The sequence below is a fragment of the Oncorhynchus tshawytscha genome, linkage group LG12 (assembly GCF_018296145.1).
Source record: "Oncorhynchus tshawytscha isolate Ot180627B linkage group LG12, Otsh_v2.0, whole genome shotgun sequence".
In the NCBI taxonomy this organism is placed as follows: Eukaryota; Metazoa; Chordata; class Actinopteri; order Salmoniformes; family Salmonidae; genus Oncorhynchus; species Oncorhynchus tshawytscha.
The window spans coordinates 44,444,160-44,466,542 of NC_056440.1; the positions used below are offsets into that span (position 1 = coordinate 44,444,160).

Here is a 22,383-nt window from a genome sequence, read left to right on the forward strand (position 1 = left end):
GTTGCAACTAAAGAGCTGTTTATAACTGGCTTTGACATGTCCTTTGTCCTGATCTTGTCCACACAGATTGTGGCAACATTTTTAGACAGGTGCAGACAAAATTCACATTGATCGGATCTTCCTGGCCACCTCTGGAGGTTGTCAGGCACACATTACATCTTACAAGTGTAGACGGTGAAATAATTAAAATCATTTTCCCGCCTTCTAAAATAATTGACAGGTGGCACCATTGACTTATGGCATCAATATGAGTCTTAAAATATAGATATTTTTAAGAATATCTGTCAAATAATATGTGTAAAAGGGAGGGACCAGAGCTTTTATCCAACCAATCACAATTGCTCAGCCCCTGAGGCGGAGCTTCCTTTAGAACAAGATTAGTTTAGCATTGACCATAGACCCAGTTGGGTGGAGTTTGCTTATTTTAGACCATTCCATGGTAAAATCTCCACCCACCCAGGTCACCAGGTAATACAAACTGAATTTGCCCGTTGTGGCTGTGATTAAATCCAGGGCAGTTTTAACACTTGAAAATCAGCTGTCTAGTGTGCTAATCTATAACAGATTGGAGGGGAAGATTCAAGGTGAGGGGGCGTGGATCTTTTCATCCTAGGAGAGCCCTATTGTGACCGCTTTACTCCACCAGTAGCGACCCACTTTTTACATACCCATGATGACTCACTGGGTTTCCGACCCATAGTTTAAAAAAATTAAAAGGCTGATGTAATTGGTTAAACCTACCAATCCTTTAGGATATAACTACCTGCCTAGCCCTTGAATGCATCCATATGGAGGAAGTTGTGCAGCCGCTGTGAATCATTACATATTGTCCCAATTCTCAATACAAAATATATTTATTCAAAATCTATAAAAACAGTGTTAACATGAAAATGTATATGAACAATAAAAAAAAAGAGTAACAGTGGTAGTGTGTCACATGATTAACGTGAATACAAATGTAAACAACAATCATTTATGCATGTCACAATTCACTCAAAAGGTGCGGTATAGAGCAGGGACCTAGACAGTGGAGATCACATTCACAGGAAACGTTGTCCATGTTGGCTAAAGCATAAAATACCTTTAAAAGTCTGTTATAGTGCTCTGCTCTATAACGTGCCTTGGATTGAATAACGGCCGCAGTCAATGTCCATTATCAGTCAGGTGTGTGTGTCACAGTGTGTGTGTGAGAGGGAAGCGCTGCTCTGTGGGCCTTCATCTCCTCCAGCAGGGTGATGAGGAGGCGTGTGTGTGGGCCCTGGCAATCCCTGATAGCGGGACACAACTGAGCCAGGCATTCCTCCACCCCCAACGCGGTCTCCATGTCTTCAGCCAGGCGCACCAGCCGTGGGTCACCCCAGCCCGCCGTCAGCCTCCTGGCAGAGTGGCTCTCCAGGGCTCTGGCCAGCTTCACCCCCAGGGAGAGAGGCCTGTCCTGGGCCTGGGAGGATGAGAAGGGGGGAGGGAAGGGGACAGCCCTCTCTAGCTGGTAGGTGAGAAGCAGGCAAGTCAGCAGGCAGGAGCAGGTCTCCAGGAAGGGTAGGTCTCTGACCTCTGACCCCAGGGCCTCCAGGACCGCGTCTCCGGCAAGGGCGCTGCGTTGAAGCTCCTCCCTCAGCGTGACGGTGGAGGCCAGGTCCAGCGCTGTCCGGCCACGGCCATCCCTCTGCTGCAGCAGCTCAGAGCCTGCAGGACAGATGGACAGAGACAGAGTTCAACTTTAACCTTTCATCTTGACCCCAAACAAGATTGCTTTAGATTTCTAGTTAGTTTCTACATTCGTTGCCATTTTCAATAATTTGGGCATTTCAACTACTGCTATTAATATCATATTTACACCATCGTATGACGGAGCAATAGGGAGTCAAATTGAATTCAACTTTATAAACGACATTAAAACAGTGCCACTCTTAAGAAAACATGGTAATGTTTTTGAAACGTTGCATACATGTGCAATTAGGGCCTGAGAAGCATCAGTGATGAAATCATGACACACAACGAACGCACGGTTGAGCAGCCAATTTAAGAAGCGTAATTATGAAAATACACTGAGTAAACAAAATATTAAGAACTCTTTCCATGACATAGACTGACCAGCTGAATTCAGGTGAAAGCTATGATCCCTTATTGATGTCACTTGTTAAATCCACTTCAAATCCGTGTAGATGAAGGGGAGGAGACAGGGTTAAAGAAGGCTTTTTAAGCCTTTAGACATTTGAGACACGGGTTGTGTATGTGTGCCATTCAGAGCGGGCAAGGCAAAAGATTTACTACGGGGTACGTTAGTAGGTGCCAGGCACACCGGTTTGAGTGTCTCCAGAGCTGCAACGCTGCTGGGTTTCAAAATGTTCCGTGTGTGGCAAGAATGGTCCACCACCCAAAGGACATCTAGCCAACTTGACACAACTGTGGGAAGCATTGAAGTCAAACATGGGCCAGCGTCCCTGTAGAATGCTTTTAACACCTTGTAGAATCCATGCCCTGACGAATCGAGGCTGTTCTGAGGCCAAAAGAGGGTGCAACTCAATATTGGGAAGGTGTTCCTAATGTTTTTTCATAGTCAGTGTAAGACTCCATGGGGGCCAATGGGACTGCTTTAGATAGATATAGTGGAGAGAGCGAGACAGACAGAGAGAGAGAACAGCTGTTAACCCACAGGGCCAGCCAGGGCATTCAACTCACTTTACTGCTAACTTATGTTGACACGATTAACTGGTCACGTTGTGGTTGTGTTTAGGGACTCAGTGAGATAGTGACCTAATATGAGTTTTAGGTTTACACATGCTTATGTAACACATTAGGCTGTGTCAGTGCAGATTAATCAAACAGAGGCATTGCTAAGGGTTGGGAAACCGATATGATGAGGCTAGAGGAAAATAAAGTCATTGTCGTTCAAACACGAGACCGATTTGATCTTGTCACAAACTGCATTTCCCCTCGCTCATATATGACATCAGTAGGACAGTACATGACGCATATACGTACACACAAAATGTATTTTCACGCAAAGCCAGTTTCACTGTATGTCGTTGGGCAATGTGTTAAAAGTACTTTTGACATTTTCTTGTCTTCTCCCGCTCTCCTCTTCCCTTTGTGTGTTCATAATAAAAGCCTTTTCCCAGCAGCGGGCCCACGCACACTTGGCCGATGTGGAGCAGGCCGAGTGTGCGCCCTTTGTTTGCTTTTAGACATCCTAAGATCCTATGGCAAACTGCACTTGATGCCACTTGACAGCTCAACCTCCGCAACGTTCCCGCCACTTGTGAGCTAGTTTAGGGCTCTCTGACGATTCGCTGCAGAGTCTGAAAGGCAGCCAGGCAGCGGTTTCTGTTTGACAGACACTCTGAGGCTTGGGAAACCAGACGGGTAAAGGAAGGACAATTGCCGCCCCTGTCGTTGGATGCGGTTGGCGTGTGTGCAGAGGCGGCACCAGGCTTAAAAAAGGGAGGCTCTCCTTTCGTCCTACGATTTAATACGCCGAATGGTGCTCTTTACCTTACGTGCGGAAGTTGGCATTCAGCAAGTTCAAGTAGCTCATTATCTAGGTATTAAAATAAATACAGTGCATACATTGGAATTCTTGGTTGGCGCTCTCGCACACATAGTAAATACATACCGTACTCACGCTAAATAATGTTATTTATTATGGAACTTTAGGGGAACACCCCTTCTTTTTTTTCTTTTTTTTTTTTTAAAGGTGGCCATCACGACTTGTGGAAAGAAAAGGGAGCTTGCAAATGAAGAGGTGTTTCTTTCTTTTTCCCTCTGGAATACGGCTAGCCAGCTCTGGCGCTCGGAGGAATAGCGAAAGTAAAGCACATGACTCGGGTACCACGGGAGGTCAGCTCTCATCTACCTTTTAGTGCTTCAAGCTCAAGTGGCAAAAACTCAATCTGCATAAATTGGCGCGTTAATCTACATAAACTTTTACATTAGCAGGGACATTTACAATGCAGAGGTCAGCCAGGGAGCAGCAGTCAAGGACGTAAGAGCACGGTTTCGATCAAAGCCGCTCTAGAGAGAAATAGAGAGAGGGATGGAAAGAGAGAGGTAGGCGAGGTGAGAAGAGTTCTTCACACAAAGCAGGTAATAATAGCCAACCACTCCAGGTTTATTTGGCCTTGCCATTAGGCCCATTGAAAAGGAGTGCTTATGAAGTTTCAGGTCAGTCATGTCATGCTCAGGCAAAGGGCTTTGGGCCTTGAGGGGAAGCATTCACAGTATTTGCCAGGTCTATCAAGTTTAAGAGAGGGGGAGAGAATTTTTGTATGTCGGGAATGGGCAATCTTCGCACATTTCTTCCAGTTTTGAGCCTCAAAAATAGACTTCCAAAGTGGGAATATTTTATTCACAATAGCTGTAGCTTTCAGTGAGGGGTCCAGCCTTGGGTTGTGCTCTGCATGTGCCTTTCACACCGTCAATTAACATTTCAATGGCAGAAGGCCATGTTCTTGAGTACTTTTTGGAACTCTTCTCCAAAAAGGATTTAAAAAAAAAATCTTTTCAGTCCACAGAATGCAGGCTCAGCTCAAGTGGCCTTCAACGATCCATGTTTTTGTGTGTGTAAAATCCCTGGCAAAGGAGTGCACCATCATCCATGACTGTAAATTCTGTTGAAACATCCTGTGGCCCTCCCTTACATGCTTGCTAACTACAGGGCACTTATTGAAATACAGGAAGCCAAATACTAAACCTACAGTCGGGTATGATGGGCACAGCCAAACCCCCCACTTATTCTGCTCCCCCTTTCTCCATGAACTGAGCTCTCACCCCTCCCCCCCGAGCTGATTAATTTCCCCCTCTCCCCTCCCTACTCCATGCAAAAGAGGCCTGGGCCTAAAACAAAAACATCAGTTGTGAGTGACGTGTCAGGCTGGGCGAGGCAGGCTTGACGTGGTCCTGGCCTGCTTGCCGCTCTGCCGCCATATCAAACTGCCTGACAGACATGCCACAACACGGGGGAGTAACAGAGACAGAGGCGTAGTGGGGGAGGGGGGTTTCAGCAGAGACCGGTCTGTCTCTATCGTGGTCTTTCTATCCTGCCTGGCTGTGTCGGTCTACCTGTACACATGCGCTCCAAAAATGTTACCCGTAACTAACCCAAGATATCTCAGCGGCGTAGTTTCCAAATGGGAACAAAGGAAGTATAGTGGGCAGATCTGAGCATGTTAGCTAGCGAGCTAACATGTTCTAGCATGTATTTGCATATTTTCGTTAGGGAACGCCTACCCTGAAGTGCACGCAATTCGCCCTTGTGCTCTTTCTAAACAATGCCATTTTCTTCTAACTTTTAGAAATGGTGAAGCCTACAAAAATTTGGTGCACTCTGTTCGAAACAGATTTTAATTTGGGGAACAGAAAACTGCATTGAGATAGTGTTTCATCAATGAGAACATTTGCGGTGGTCACCTGGTCGATCTACAAACATTCCCTAGTTGATCGCCAAACATTTCTGTAAAACAAAAACGCCTTGCGTTCCTGTTTTTGTTGGCAGCGGTAGCACTTGATTCAGCAGCCCTAGCGCCAGGGAGACAAAGTGTTCCCATCTCATTTGTCTGAAGGTAGAACGCCTACCCGACAGGCCCAGAGAGAACAAATCAAGGGTACCTATAGGCCTACCGCTGGACAACCGGATCACCATCTGCACCGTTTCCTCGCGCCATAGACTGTAAAAACAAGAAGCCTCGAACGCACAGCAAAGTTGATCACGTGAGATTTCAAAATGTTTAAAAACTATGATTAGACGAATACAGCAAAGAGCTGCTGTTTAGATGAGTAAGCTCATGTTGAAGTTGGTATTCAGCCCTCTCAACACCTTGTGTTCTCCCTACTTCCACAAACACTACAACCAGCACTGCAGCTGCAATGAATGAGCACAGCAAGGTGTTTCCATAAGCTAGCGCTGCTATTATTAGCGCCTTGTGCCTTTTTTAATATCAAGGAATATTGACCTTTCTCCGGTCATTGGAGTAACAACATGAATTGGCGCACGAGACAGAAATAATGCGGTGCGACTTAAGTTTCGCCATCAGCCGGAGGACTGTGTCCCCTTTTCCCAGCGGAGGGAGGGACGGTGAGTCAGGTGAGAGGCAGCCTCACTGCTGCTCCCCTTCCTCTGCTCAGACTGACCATCAGATGCAGGCCATCAGTCCAGTAAAAAAAACTAAAACAAATGATTATGCTCACTCAGCTGTGCCCTCACAAATAATACACCAAATGATCTATTACCACTGTGATCAAATGGTCATATACAGTGGCTACAATGTTTGTTATATCATTTCAAAATGTCCGGAGAAGAGCGACATTGGCACGGCAACTCAAAGCATAGCCAATATGTAGCGATAATGTATTGGGTCTATAGCCTACTGCACAAACCTCATTGCTACACAACTGCTTTTTAATTGGTTAATGTTACAGCTGCTTACGTTTTTTTAATTAAGTCGTGTAAATCTGAGCGGTAGATCTCGGCTTGTATTTTGCCTTGGTCTCGGCTCTGAAAAGGACTGGTGTATAGCCATATTCTCCCACTGGACTTCCTCTCATCACCATATTTGGTGGCAAGATCTAAACCGATTCTGACTCCCTCCCTCCAACGGAATCAGCCACTGCCTATTCTTCACAATCTGTCAGTGCTTTACTTCACACTTACACTGTACACACAAACACACACACCCCTACACACACAGAGCGAGAGAGCGTTGGGAGTGTGTCCGGGGCTTGGTACGATATTGGCTCCTGCATCAAGGAGAGCGATTAAAATGAGTCCAGGTATTGGCGCAATGTGTCAGATATGCTGCTCTGGAGATAAATAAAACACCTGGGGGATTAAATGTGAGCAGGGGTAATTACGCTATTTGCTCTACGTGTGTGTGTGTGTGTGTGTAGGCGGGGGAATTCACACGCCTCGCGAATGCTACTGCAGCCTGCACCAGTCAGACGCAGCCTGATTGCCACACACACCATCACACACAGAGCACAGAGCCCTCTGGCCTTTAGAGGGCAGGCAAAGACAAGAAATACAAAAGCCAGAGTGGAGGAGGGGAGAAACCGAGCAAGGAGTCCACCCCCCCCCCCCTCTCTCTCTCTCTCTGTCTGCTTTAGTTCCAGACGAGAGACGCAGAGGCAAACAGACTGGGATGCGGCTCCACAGCACAGCAGAGCACAGTAAACATCCCTCTCTCCATTTCCCCTTCCACCTGACAGAAAGACAGCGAGAGACTGTGTGAACTGAGACCAGGGGCAACACCCCCAGAGGAGCACCCCTGCCTACAACAACAGCAACCATAGGAAGACAATAGCACAGCATCAACCAATGGCACGGCCCAACCACAGTCAATGTACACATCTCGACAGCCAAGGGAATAAAGCGTATTCTCCTAGTCTCCTTTCCTTCACGCCGATCTAAAAAAAATTATAAAAAAGACGACTGATTTGGTGAAATCACTGTGGATAAGGGAACAGGAGACAAAGAAACAAACCCACTATGGCCGGGATGATATCAGTATCGCGATACTTGTTTGTATCGTGGCAAGGAAACAAAACACGAAGCGGCCTTAACTTCTTGAAAACAGCCCTAACGTTGGAGACGACGTTGTCATCCAGAGTCACAAGTATTTCTTTTCCAAGCTACAGCAAACAATATTTTACACACAGCAGGTTTTTAAAAAGAACATAATAGTTTGGTCTACTTCATGCTTTCATTTTTGCCATGTACATTTTTTGGGGGGCGATACTGGTATCGTCACAGCCCTAGAAACCACTTGCCATCATTGAGACGCAGCACACATCTTGAAGGGAACCCAGCCTGCTAGCGGTAGCGAGAGAGTCGTAGGGATGGTTGTTTGTTAGCGGTGGTAATGAGAGCTCTCCGGTTGAAGGGCTCATCACCCAATCAAACATAGGCCTGGGCAGACAGAGATTAGAGCCAGATTATGGGCCAGAGGGTTAGGGGTTGAAGGCTGGACTCTAGCTGTAATCCCCCACGGGCACACCTGCCACACACACAGCCGTTGTGACATCTACAGGACGAGGAACCAACAGATTGGAGGCGACATTGTAAATCCCTTGCTGCCCAGTATTCGAGCTTTATGCTGTTATGCAGCACTTTGATAATAACCTCGATGAGGCACAGTGACTTGTCAGTAGATGACCAAGGAAGTGCAGGGAAATGGCTAAGAAAAATGACATTGGCCAAGAAAATCCATGGCGTAGGCACGTGTCTTTCGATAAAGAGGTTAGACTCTCTCTTCATATCCTGTGACCTACTCAGACTTGTTACTGTGTAAGGGTCCGAGCAGCTTTAGTGCCCTTGGACCCTCATTGGCCCGTGGACAACATATAAAAGGAAGGAACTGGGTAGGCAACTTAGTACACAAAGCAGTCATGACCTCTTACAAACGGAATGTCTATAAAACTACTCACAATCATACATTGAACACTTTCATTTTTCACACATTCAACACAGCTGGAAAATGTAATAATATAGAAGACTTGACTCCTCTTAATCTCTCGTGGCCAGATTCACAGGAAGTGACAACCTTTGCGCAATTTTTACTTTTGGGTAACCGTGATCAGATACGTCTGAACTACGGCTTATTCATGTTGCTCTTGGACACGGTGGTGCTGCCTTTTGGGTCGACACACAGTCGATTCAAGTGAAGACCGATTGCTGGCATTTTTGAGGTCCGGCCTGAACAGAGAGAAGAGACAGTCATAGGAAAAAGACGCGGCTACGTCCCTGTCGGACGCTAGACGTGAACCTTGGGGCCGTGCTTGTGTCTAGCCAGTCGCCCCTTGTTCCTCTGAGAGGAAAGGCGCGCAACTGGACCTTTGGAAGAGAAGGAGAAAATGGAGCGTTTACAGAAGGAGTTGCTCGACCTGTGTGTGTTTACACTCCACTCGCATTAAAAGAAGCCTCCTACCCTTCCTAAGCTGCCTCGATAGGCAGTAAAAAACACAGCACCAGGCAAGTGGTTCTAACAGAGGAGGGCTAGTCTGGTCTAAGAGGGAGGTGGATGGGGCGGTGTGGAAAGTACAGAGAATGTACTTTGGGGCCTTATGGGGCTTAGGCCCTCCACCAAATTTCTACTTTCTCTTGCAGCCTTCAATGGTGTTTTGGATGTCTCCTCTATCTATCTATAGAAGAGTTTCCCCTTTCATGCTCCTCTCACGTGTGTGTGTGTGTGTGTGCGCATGCAGGCAAGCTGCTATTTATTCCAAGGTTGCACTTCTACTTGGGTTTGTGCTATTTTTCGTTCTTGCAAGATTTCTCGCAGCCCACCTAACCTTTTAAAACACAGACTGAAGTTCTGCTGAAACACATGCACTGGCCACAGTGAGGGTTAAGCAACACGCTAACAATGTAGCAGTCGCTACCAGAACGTCTCTGGTTTCAGTCCCAGCTGCGACGACTACCGAGTTGACCCCGATCAAGAAAGGCAAGGTTTACCCGCCATTTTGGAAACGGCGTGCCGCATCACAGCCTGAGGACATCTGTGACACTGCACAAGTTTGAGGGAACAAAACTGCTTCCTTTGCCGCCGAGCTAATGACATCTTTCAGTTCCACAAACATGAATTCAGAACTCAAAAGGGATTGGGAAGGGAGGGGTGAATAACTGAGACAAGCGGATGAATGCTTGGTGGTGTGACTAACAAACAAGCAGCCGCAGAAGAGGTCTGGTAGAACATAAATCGCTGTCCTCAAATGAACAATTAATTTGCAACTGCTTTAAGGAGCTACTGCCCCTAAAAACCAACTAATCCCTTCGAGTCACAAACGTTTATTCTGGTGTCAAAATGAACTACAAATGTGTAAATAGGACCATTTTTGTCAAAGTCGTCTAAAAGTTTGGAACCGAAATGTGTCACAATGAGTAAATGAAGGTTGGGTTTGGATTACAATCATGTCCACGTGCAAACCGCCCCTACGCCCACACCGTGTCCCTTCATCGAATGGGGCTCTGTTGTTTCATCGCCCCCAACCAACGATTTCAAAAAGATCACGGACGTTTTGAAAAGCCTTTACGGATTGACCATGCAACGCAAGTTTAAAGCTGAATACACATCCAAAAACTATGGTTTGTAAGCCCTGCCAAATGACCCTATCATGTGGGGATAGGTGATGGAGATTTGTTGGTCCTCAGAGGTGATGAGTATACCCATAGCCAGCTAATTAAGATTGAGGGGACAACAGTACATTAGCATTGCTAGCTAATTTTGTCAAACTTACCTAGTAACATTGCCATCTCACTAAAGTACATTTGTCATTAATCATAATAATGACAAAGTTGTTTCCTACAAATTATTTGCCTATTTTAGCAATGTCATCGTATTTCTAAGTTAGTGTGACTTAAGACAAAACAGTCACATTAGCCTTCGAGCGGGTGCAACCCATGTCTAGGGCACAAATAAATATTGGATGCAGCTATGGTGGTACGAGCTAACTCATGTCTGACTACAACAGTGTACTAACTAGCAGCAACAAATTCAAACCAACCCAGAGCCATAGCAAAAACATGTCACAGTTGGTTGAAAATTGTAACGCCCCCACTGGCCGGAATCTAATCTGGAGCCAGTCAAATCTACATCTGTAAAGCCTAACAATTTGCAAACAAACAAGATTACATTATTTCTCAAGCTATGTTTATAATTTAGGAATGATGACAATGGTTGACCCTGTTTTTCTGTAAGACAAAGTGCACATTTGGATGCCAGGACCTACCAGAAGGCACAAAGGTGGGTATCATGTCGTATGTCCAGCAATGTGATTACAAATGGTTTAGTGACCAATAATTTCATTAAAATTGTTCACTTGCTATTTTCAAAGCTTGTCAGGCAAGACCTCAGAATAAAAGTGTCACGCAACACAAGTACCCATGTGACACCTCTTACTGTCAGTCTCCCTCAACTCCTATGAAAAGGACACGCCATGAGGCTTCTAATGGCGTAATAGTGACCCGAGTTACTGCCCTGATGACACAGACACATCAACAATGATAGGTAATGTGTGTTGTGAAAAGATATTTTAAAAGAAATACCTGACTTAATAAAATAGGCTAATTCCCCAGCCAAGCAGATACAGTGGGGCAAAAAAGTATTTAGTCAGCCACCAATTGTGCAAGTTCTCCCACTTAAAAAGATGAGGCCTGTAATTTTCATTATAGGTACACTTCAACTATGACAGACAAAATGAGAAGAAAAAAAATCCAGAAAATCACATTGTAGAATTTTTTATGAATTTATTTGCAAATTATGGTGGAAAATATTTGGTCAATAACAAAAGTTTCTCAATACTTTGTTATATACCTTTTGTTGGCAATGACAGATCAAACGTTTTCTGTAAGTCTTCACAAGGTTTTCACACACGGTTGATGGTATTTTGGCCCATTCCTCCATGCAGATCTCCTCTAGAGCAGTGATGTTATGGGGCTGTTGCTGGGCAACACGGACTTTCAACTCCCTCCAAAGATTTTCTATGGGGTTGAGATCTGCAGACTGGCTAGGCCACTCCAGGACCTTGAAATGCTTCTTACAAAGCCACTCCTTCGTTGCCTGGGCGGTGTGTTTGGGATCATTGTCATGCTGAAAGACCCAGCCATGTTTCATCTTCAATGCCTTGCTGATGGAAGGAGGTTTTCACTCAAAATCTCATGATACATGGCCCCATTCATTCTTTCCTTTACACGGATCAGTCGTCCTGGTCCCTTTGCAGAAAAACAGCCCCAAAGCATGATGTTTCCACCCCCATGCTTCACAGTAGGTATGGTGTTCTTTGGATGCAACTCAGCATTCTTTGCCCTCCAAACACGACGAGTTGAGTTTTTACCAAAAAGTTATATTTTGGTTTCATCTGACCACATGACATTCTCCCAATCTTCTTCTGGATCATCCAAATGCTCTCTAGCAAACTTTAGGCGGGCCTGGACATGTACTGGCTTAAGCAGGGGGACACGTCTGGCACTGCAGGATTTGAGTCCCTGGCGGCGTAGTGTGTTACTGATGGTAGGCTTTGCTACTTTGGTCCCAGCTCTCTGCAGGTCATTCACTAGGTCCCCCCGTGTGGTTCTGGGATTTTTGCTCACCGTTCTTCTGATCATTTTGACCCCACGGGGTGAGATCTTGCGTGGAGCCCCAGATCGAGGGAGATTATCAGTGGTCTTGTATGTCTTCCATTTCCTAATAATTGCTCCCACAGTTGATTTCTTCAAACCAAACTGCTTACCTATTGCAGATTCAGTCTTCCCAGCCTGGTGCAGGTCTACAAATTTGTTTCTGGTGTCCTTTGACAGCTCTTTCGTCTTGGCCATAGTGGAGTTTGGAGTGTGACTGTTTGAGGTTGTGGACAGGTGTCTTTTATACTGATAAGTTCAAACAGGTGCCATTAATACGGGTAACGAGTGGAAGACAGAGGAGCCTCTTAAAGAAGAAGTTACAAGTCTGTGAGAGCCAGAAATCTTGTTTGTAGGTGACCAAATACTTATTTTCCACCATAATTTGCAAATAAATTAATTAAAAATCCTACAATGTGATTTTGTGGATTTTTGCCCTAATTTTGTCTGTCATAGTTGAAGTGTACCTATGATGAAAATTACAGGCCTCTCATCTTTTTAAGTGGGAGAACTTGCACAATTGGTGGCTGACTAAATACTTTTTTGCCCCACTGTACGTCTAGTAGTAGTCATTTTAGTTGTGAAGTGCATTAGCAAAAAGCATTGTCCTTTTATTTAGAACAAAATGCAACTTACCACTTGGTTGTCTATTATGTCACCCTGTCACAGGCCCTCCCAGTCAACACCACTTCATAAGATTGACTGCTGCAGTGGTTCGATAGGTGTCCAGTTTGCAGCCAAAGACCTCACCCTCGAGCCTCACCCCTTGCCTGCTCACCAACGGTCGACATGGTAAATGTCCAGTAAAACCCTTTTCATAGCAAAGCCCTTTTCATTCCATGTGTCACTGATGAACTCTGCCTCAACTCTGCCTGTTTCTACAGATGGACTGGAGCGTCGGTCGTTTGATGGGGAGACCATAATTGAGTTTGTGTGTCAGATATCACCCACATCCTAACTGCCGTTGGTAATAGAACTGTGACTGTGTGTGTGTTCACAGAAACATCCATGGAGACTTGCAAGATGTTGTGATGAAGTCCAGACGGACATACAGGCTTGATACTGATGCCTCTGAATAGACAGAGACCTGGCACTCAGCATACAAATTATACTAGACAACTTTTTCTTGTATTGTCTTTTTTTATTATTATTGAATGGTATCAGTCAGTATGGGGAGGGAGAAACCCTGTGTATTCTGCACCAGGATCTGGGAACTCCTGTTGTGTATGGGAAACCACACAGGAAGGTATGACCACTCTGACATGTTTGCCAAGGTAGCCCCATTACCAGCAGACAAAAACGCCGATAGGCAACGTATCTGTCACAGCTGGGAATGACAATGAAAGGTGCACATTGTCATATTAGCAGAAGACTGCCTCTATCGTATTATGTAAAGTGTTGTTTATTCTACATGGACCTGCTACTTTGTTTGAAAGTTATCAAAACCCTTAGTTTGTTACTCATCGTGTATTCATTCCTGGCGTTTCTATAATGTTCTTTCTGCGTTGTTGGGAAGGGCCCGTAAGTAAGAATTTCACTGTTAGTCTACACCTGTTGTTTCCGAAGCGTGTGACATAACGATTTAATCTGCAGAAATTCAGCAATTGCATTCTTCTCATATTATTCTGTAGGCTACTGACCTATTCAAAGCTTCCGCCGGCATCTCACCATACACCTGTGCCTGTAGTTATGGAGCGCCACCTGCAGGAGGTTTGTTCGTTCAGATCGAGTGGGGGGGGACAACTGCGGCCAAGGTTCTGACAGATGGGTGTGTCTTGGTGGTGGCAAGGACACATCCAAGAAACACCCACATCAAGCCACACCAACTCACATTTGGCTTCTGTCATGGCAGCCAGCATTTCTTGAAGAGCAAGCCAAAAAACTAGGTTAAATCAGCGGGTGCAGTTCCTCTTTATCCTACGGTTGAGCAGACGCTCGTGATGAGGAAAGAAAAGTACCAAACAAAACACTAATTAATTAACCTAGTGTAGTGTAGCCTAATCTAAATGAGCTGTTTAGCTGGTCTGTTTTAGCTGGGCCTCAATGAGACTGGATGTAGAGGGTTGCTAGGCTAGGCTAAGCAAGACTTGGTCTGCTTACTAACATGGGTGGCTGTATTGAGCCCACGCCACCAGAGATTAAGGCGCAGGGCGACAGCTTGAAGGCTCTTTTCTTCCTGCCTCTCTCTCCACGCCTCTCTGGAGCAGCTCAGATCTCAGCCACAGCTCCAGGTCATTTTCCATTCCAATCAGGGGCACTCTCTCTCTCTCTTTCTGGTCATCCTGCAAAATTTAAACACTCCCAGCCGAGGAGGGGGCACAGCGAGCGGGCACACACACAGGGTCGTGTGGGCAAGTCTTCAGAGAGCAGAGGGAGGGTAAAGAGAGGGAGGGGAGAGAGCAGACCTTTCCCTCAGCCATGGCATGCTTTCCCCGCCAGCACCCCAGGGTCGAGGGTGGGGGCCATACGTTCCAACCCCCAACACCCCTTCCCCTCCCTCCCTCTGTGTCCTCCAGCCAGGGTTATTATTTCAGGGTTACAACACTGCCATTGAAAGGCCTTGTTTGTTTGGCAGTGGCAGCGAGAGCTGCCTTTCCGACCAAGCCCTGGCAGCTCAGCTGAGTTTGGCTGTTGGGAACAACAACAGGGTGACAGCCAGGCAGCAGCAATTTAGTAACCACTACAACGCTTGCTAGCTAACCCCACCACTAAAGATATTTATTCATGTATAAATGTATTCAGTAATCATCGTAAACCAAATAGTCAGTAGAAAACGTATTAATACATTGAAGCTACTTTACTTGGCCCTCTTCTTTAAGCTCAATGAGTGGTAAATGGAGCCAAGCTGCTGTCCAAGTGGCTCCACAACTGTCTTGATGTGTAGGACCCAGCCACCTGCTAATCAAAGCCCCTGGTTCGAATGTTCTGTTCAACGGGAATCGCTCGCTCCGTCCTTTCCATCGGTCAGCCTGAAGGCCAGTGGTGTCCGTGGGGACAGACCGAGACACTGCAACCACTTCCCTCTCCCCAGCTAGCCTCACTACCTCCAGTCACAACGTCAAGAAACAGAAAGAATGGAGGGCGGTGAAAAGTTCTGCGTGTTAAATTGTGAGCGCTCTCTCGTTTCTCCAGCAGCAGTTGCTCCATCCATCCATCTCTCAGTGATGTGGCCTAGCGGGCAGCACCGAGCGGAGTCTTAGTAAGACGACGCTCGCAGTGACTGGTGCAGCCCACCCAGATAGCTCACACGCACACTTTCATTTTGCCAATAGTCTCTTCCTCTGACCCCTTTTAAAATGTTGCTCCTTTTCTTCCTGTCACCACGCAATGAAAAAAAAAAAAAAAACTCAGTTTTCTCACCGGGACCAAACAATCCCAATCTAATTTACTTTTTGAGGACAGAATATATACATGTGTTAATAGGAAAGCCAAATCAAATTAACTATAATTAGTCAAATTGGAGAGTGAGGCAGGGAAGTGGCAGCAGCCTACATGGGAGTCTTGTTCAACGCCGTCTACCTCCCCCCACACACACACCTACCCATCCCCCCCTCCACCACCACACACACACAGCTATGCAACCACCACCTCCTCCCCCCTTTCATTTTGACACACGTCACACTCACTTCAAAGCTCCCAAACAGCGATTGCATGTGGCAAGCAAACACACAGAGACACACAAACTATTTCTGTTGTGACACATTTCCCACCAAACCAGCGTGTGAATTTCACAAGCGGCAGAACCTGACGACTCTAATCTCTTCAAAAAGACATTAACAGACATCTTATGAGTGGATGGGTAATACGTTTGGACAGACGTTGCGATGGAACACAGAAAGGAAGAGAGGGTGGTGGGGGGGGATAGTAGAGATGCATAGATGATTTAGATGAGACTGTGGCCGTAAGACTGTTAGGCCGCTAAAGTCCAGTGCCAATTTCCCTGATACATCAAAGCTACATTTCAGACTCATTCATCCATCCATATTCCTCTCACCTCATTCAATGGTTAGGCTACATTTCAAAATACTACAGTAGCCCTCAAACCAATAAAGTAACTCTTCGACCTTGTGTGTGAAGCATTTGTTTCTCTCGGTGTGTGTGTGTGGTCACGATACCAACATTTTGATAAAAAGCTATTTTTGCCCATTTTAATGCAAACTATTCCAGTGAGGTACTAAAAGGTATTCTCCGGTACTTTTGTAAACTTTTAAGCCAGTTGTTTTGAAAGTAGCGCTCACGAGCCAAGAGTGGTCCCCTAAAATTACGTACTACATCATATATGATATGTGCACTTCGTCATTGCTCTCTGTCTCTCTCTCACGCTGCTGTGTGCGCATGATGTGCCTCTTGCTAGCTGTCACTCAAATGCTGAGGGGCTGAAGCTCATTGGTTGAAATTGAATTGCTAGGGGCTGGCCCACATGAAAATATAGGAAAAATGGCACAGCACCGCTTCCAGAAACACAGCTGCTTTCAAACTAGGGATTTCATGGCTAATTGAGGTAAAACAGTAATTCTGCATTGACACATCCAGCCCAAAGTGGGAAGTTTCAAAAAATATTTAGAAGTCTCGAGAGTTCCTCTTAATCTCTATACAATGTGAGACACATTTGACAGAAATAGCAAAAGTAATAATTCTAGCACCGAACCGTCAGAGGAAGGCCCAACATTTTTTTCCAAGACTCCAGTCACCCATGTCCGACTGTTCTCTCTGCTACCGCACGGCAAGCGGTACCGGAGCGCCATGTCTAGGTCCAAAAGGGTCCTTAACAGCTTCTACCCCAAAGCCATAAGACTGCTGAACAATTAATCAAAATGGCTACCGGACTATTTACATTGACCCCCCCCTCCCACACTGTATTTTTACACTGCTGCTACCCGCTGTTTATTATCTATGCATAGTCAGTTTACCCCTACCTACATGTACATATTACCTCAACTAACCTGTACCCCCACACATTGAGTCGGTACTGGTACCCTCTGTGCTTCTATATCTGCATTGCTTGCCGTTTGGGGTTTTAGGCTGGGTTTCTGTACAGCACTTTGTGACAACGGCTGATGTAAAAAGGGCTTTATAAATACATTTGATTGAATTTGATTGATATATAGCCTCGTTATTGTTATTTTATTGTCTGTTTATTTGATTTTTTTTAAACTTTAGTTTCTAAACTCTATTTCTTGAACTGCATTGTTGGTTAAGGGCTTGTAAGTAAGCATTTCACGGTAAGGTTGTATTCGGCGCATAAGACAAAACATTTGATTTGATATTGATTTGATATATGTTCCAGAATGGAAAAAGTACAGAAGTTTCGGCATACCATGCGCGCTGACTGACCTGCATGCTGCAGGAGCATCATGGCGATGTCCGTGTGTCCACCGAGCAGCGAATCATGTAGGGGGCTGACACCACCAACCTGGCTGTACAGGTGAGGGGTGGGCTGGTGGCGCAGCAGGGCCTCCACACACGCACGGCTGCCATGGTTACACGCCTCGTGCAGGGGCGTCCAGCCTGCGTGGTCTAAGTAGTAGCACACACACACACAGACACAAATATGCGCACACACACACACACAACAGACAAAACGGTCATCCAATTATATTTTTAAGATTGAATTCTACATTATGAGTTAAATGGACGACTATGACAACCATCAAACAACATATTATACTGCTAATATCTTCATAGCAGCCATATTTTCATTTGAAAAGCAAATAATCTAGGATACTCTAATAATTTCTCTACATCCAAAGCTAGACACACACCAAAACGTAATATTTAATAGCTTAAATCTATATTGATCTGAAGAAACAAGCCTAGATCTATACCTAGTGTGCAGTAGGTAGGTTGGCGTATTCTGTAGGTGTAATCGTTCTTGTGCTCTAACGTTAAACAATAGGAGTTCTCTGTCTCGGAGACCAGAGGCCTCGTTAAGGGGACAGGCTTGCGTTCCGTGTCACTAGAGCATAGAGATCGTACTCAAACTAGTCCTCCCACCACTCCAAGCCCTTCAGTTTGTCCCGTTTCCTTTTCGCCATCACTTCTCTGGTTTGACTCTTCGTCCCCGGTCACCCAATCTCCACTTAGCATGTTAGACGACCATCCAGCAACGCATCTAAACTATTAAACTAACGCTGCATCTGCATAAGCCATTGAAATGGACTGAAAAGGAAGACGGTTATTATATTTGCCCTGGGAGGGAAAAAAACAACAAAAAACAGGTGGAAATATAAGAGGAAGTGCATTCACTTGGCAGAGAGACTGTACATCTAACCTCCAATCCACCCCGTTCCTCCAAGACACACCCTTTGCATTTTAGCTAAAGGTTACACTGATGACGCACACTTCTCTTTTCCTTCCTTCTCTAATTCCACGTTAAAAATCGCTCCACGACACCCTAAAGTGGAAGCAGCGAGGGGGGACCTACCTTTCACGTTGACATCGGTCCCAGGAAGTGCTAGGATCTGAAGCAGCGTCTCAACCTGGTTCCTCTTGCAGGCTCTGTGGAGGAGTGTCTCGCCTTCACCAGGACCGCGTCAATGGGCACAAAGGAGGAGAGGAGAAAAAAAAGAAATCCAAAATTAGGGTGTGTCTTACCCATTGTCCCCCTGTTACACTCACACACCAATAATGTACTGAAGAAATGTCCCCAAAGACCACAAAAAAAAACTGACCTAAAAAAAAGAAGAAAAGGCGATTTAAGAGGAGATGACAAACAGGGGGAGATAAAAACATTTATTTTAAATAAAGTCATAAAAAAAGGTAGAAAAAAAGGTAGTGAATAGGGCTCTTTCTCCTCCCTCTTTTTTGGGGGGGACAGAGGGATTTTCCACTTACACCAGAGCTTCACAAAGTTAATAAACGGGCTGTGAGTGTGAGAAGAGCCTCGTCCTGTCACGTATTGTTCCTCTGGAGGAAGTTATGGTACACAGCCCAGGCACAAAGGCTCCAAAAAGGATTCTTCACACATCCAGGGTTCAAAAGCTCCCACTGGGCATTACCAACGTACCACGTGACATTTAATCAGCAAACTACAACACCCAGACACAAAAGACATATTTACATTCCCCCCCCGCTCTCTTTTTGATACAATATTAAATCAGGAATATATTAGGAGGGACAGTACCCCCTATTTTCATGTATGGCTGAACTTCACAAGAAAGTTAAAGGCCAAGCATGAGTGCCTCTTTGCTTGCCAGTATAATATAGGACTGCAAAATTCCAAATAAATGCTTTACTAGCCTGCCTGGCCATACAGAGGCTTCACTGGAGCACAGAGCAGGGCATGGGGAGTGGGAGGAGAGGAACGAGGGGAGAAAGGGAGGAGAGGGCAGACAGAGACAGGACATGCAAGAGTGCAGGGGAGAGGAAGAGAGGCTTGCTACATTTCAAGGCACAGCGAAATACTGAAAATGCTCAACGCTTTCAACTTGAAGAGTTCCTTTCTTCCCAGAGGTGTCTTTGAGGTTGCATTAGACGCATTAAATGTGTTTTCCCAGCTGACGACGAGGTTGAAGGGCGGGACAGCAAAGAAAGAGACGCTGTTTATCTGGAGCTTCGACAACATCTGGACGAGGAACAGCGAATGGTTTCACTGTTCTTTCTTCTTTTTTTTCGTGTCAAAATGCAGAGGTAAGCCACAAAGCAGAGGGTAGCTTGTGTTGTGGAATATATTTCAGATCTCCAGTGCCAGTTGCCCTGCTGTATCATGCCCCAGCTCCCTCCTCGAAAAAACACCTTCCCTTCCAGAGCAACCCAGCGTCTCTTCGGTGCGTTGCCTCTCGCCAGCCCAAAACACAGGAAATCCAAAATTACTGCCTCTCCTCAGTTATGGGTTTTGAAATGCGGTGTTGTCCGTTATGTCCAACTGCAATAGTCCGGATTTTAAAAGGGACAGCCGGTACTGGTGGATCGGATCTGGCGGTGGAGCTTCCCAGAACAGTACCGTGAACCCAACTGCACACTCTCCTCTCTGAGTTACTGGTCCATACCAATATTCTCACAACATGCGGCGAGGAATACACTGGAGCCAAGATGGCCGAAATGAGCACAGTTTCCAACGCAACCTCTCCCTCATAAAGCGCTACTTCCTCAATCTTCCTATAATAACAGTTAAGAAACTCAGATAAATAAGACCACATTCTTTCCATGTAAATAAATGATCTCCAAATCGAATAAACATAAAATTCTAAATGAATAATACACATGGGGGGGGGAAACAACAATAAAAAACAGCAATAACTAGACTAGAGAGTGAAGTCCAAGTGGGCCTTAATGAGTTGTTCTGCACTGTGGCAGGTCAGCGTTCTGCACAGTGTGTTCCACCATTACAGCCTCTAAAAACGCTGTGATTAAAACACCCATTCCACAGCTCCCCGTGTGTACACATCCTCGCAAATGCCAGGCCCAATCCACGCACTGTTAAATCACTGTAATGGCTCCAATTTGGACGAAATGCCTCCATTACAGGGGTAATTGCATGCTCAGCATTTATAAAGCACGGAATGGATAAATCCGCCTGTCCTTTTCTAGAAATCCCTCTAACAATCCCCCATTTCATTCTTTAATAGAAAAGTTAAATGTGTGTGTTGAACCCCCTCCACTTTGTCTGTGTAGCCGTGCTGCGTGTTGACTGGCAAGCTGGTTCATAACGCCGCTGGCAATCGGTTCCAATAAGAACGCTATTTGTCAGAACGGTGCTAGAAAACTATACACAGTGCCAAGTATTCATTTACACCCATGTCTGAATGTATAACCTCGTACACTCTTGGATGGTAATATCCTACTGTATAAAAACACCAAACCTGGCTTGCCGTGGATGTTGAAAAACTGCGTAAGAATGTTGTGAACTGGGCTTGATCGGTGACATACGACAGGGAACCGATTTGATGTGTGTAGAGAGCATCACAAGACGGTGGTCACTGGATAGCGATGCAATTTCAATTGAGCGGTCTATCAGGAATCAGGGGTACAATATGCCACTTTTTAATGTTGTACCTCACCTACTGTAAGAGTCTGCTCTCCTCAATGCTAGCTATGTTAGTAGCACCCAAGAAACTCAACAGTGGAGTCAGGACAGCACGTACACCAAGGAGACTGTAGAACTGCCAGAGCACAGACAACGACCTCCCTAAACCCACAGCACCTCTCAGCTGCTAGAGATATGCAGCACAGAAAAATAGCTCATAGGAAAGCAATATGAAATCTGTGTGTGTGTCCGAGAGAAAGAGAGATGTGCTGATGGTTCATCAAAAATGTATGCTGAGCGCATCGGTATAGAGATCACGTAGTGGAAAAACAACACATGCAAACAGCCTGGAGTCTCCTGCCTGCCCTCCCCGACACCACCTCCCTGGCTCTGGTGCAGGGCCTTTCTGATCAGGTGAGAGGGGAGATATGAGCGCTGACACCTCAGAGAGTTCACACAGAGTGCCAAGCCTCTTAAGTGCAGGAAGTTCTGCACGTAGTAAGTCACTTTCACAGCACAGCCCTAATTACTGTGTTTAATATTCCTAAACTGGGGATCTGACGACCAATTGTGTGCCCGTGTGGTGGTGGTGTTGTCTTTTGTCATTATTTCCACGTTTTTCTTTTATCCGTGCGATTATTATTTTTTTTTTTACCCTAAAAAATGTGAATAATAGATCCAAAAAATAAACCGTGTGTGGAATTTCAATGAGAATGCCAGAGGTGGCAAACAAGGTGAACTCGTTACAGACGAGAAAAGCCTATTGAATCCACCCACATAGCTACACCATCTGCTAATCCATGGCTTTATAAATACATAATGGGCTCTTCATTAAGTTCAAACGGACGACAAGGCTCTCGTGTCCTCGCTCTACTGATGACCTAGTCCTGTGCATCAGTCTATGAAAAATTTAAAAAATTGCTTGCAAATATGCAGAGAAGCGTGTGTGTGTGTGTTCGTGTGTGTGTGTTACCTGCTGTGTTGACACGGTTGAGACCTTTGGGGATGTTCTCCTTGCCCAGACCTGCTCCGTTAACCAGACTGCTGGCCATTCTGGGTAGAGACGGGAGACAGGGTCAGGTCTAACATCAAACATTATCGTCATGGCCATCTGATGACGAGCATTTCTTCAAACTATTTAATACTGCCACAATGAATGTCCATAGAGAGGAATTTCCTTTCACAGCTGGGATTAGTAATCCTACACGTTAGGAAGACACGGACACGCGCACAAAGCAATGGAACATCCTCGGAGTAACAGAGCAGTGACAGCAGTGTGTACAGGGCCACTGTGCTGTGCCTCATTCAA

At 45.6% G+C, this 22,383-nt stretch overlaps 1 protein-coding gene across 2 annotated transcripts in view; it reads right to left on the minus strand.

The window, feature by feature from the left end:
- Positions 1 to 835: 835 nt before the first annotated feature.
- Positions 836 to 22,383, minus strand: part of slf1 (SMC5-SMC6 complex localization factor 1) — a 36,973-nt gene continuing 15,425 nt past the window's right edge. The window contains exons 15-18 of one of the 2 annotated variants that reach the window (XM_024439549.1): positions 22,048 to 22,127; positions 18,534 to 18,626; positions 17,444 to 17,626; positions 836 to 1,686 (exon numbers count right to left, since the gene is read on the minus strand). In XM_024439549.1, coding sequence (XP_024295317.1) covers positions 1,157 to 1,686; positions 17,444 to 17,626; positions 18,534 to 18,626; positions 22,048 to 22,127 — 886 coding nt within the window. In that variant the 3' untranslated portion in view covers positions 836 to 1,156. Of the gene's footprint in view, positions 1,687 to 17,426; positions 17,627 to 18,533; positions 18,627 to 22,047; positions 22,128 to 22,383 lie in introns of both variants that reach the window. The other variant, XM_024439550.2, reaches the window with a different exon arrangement.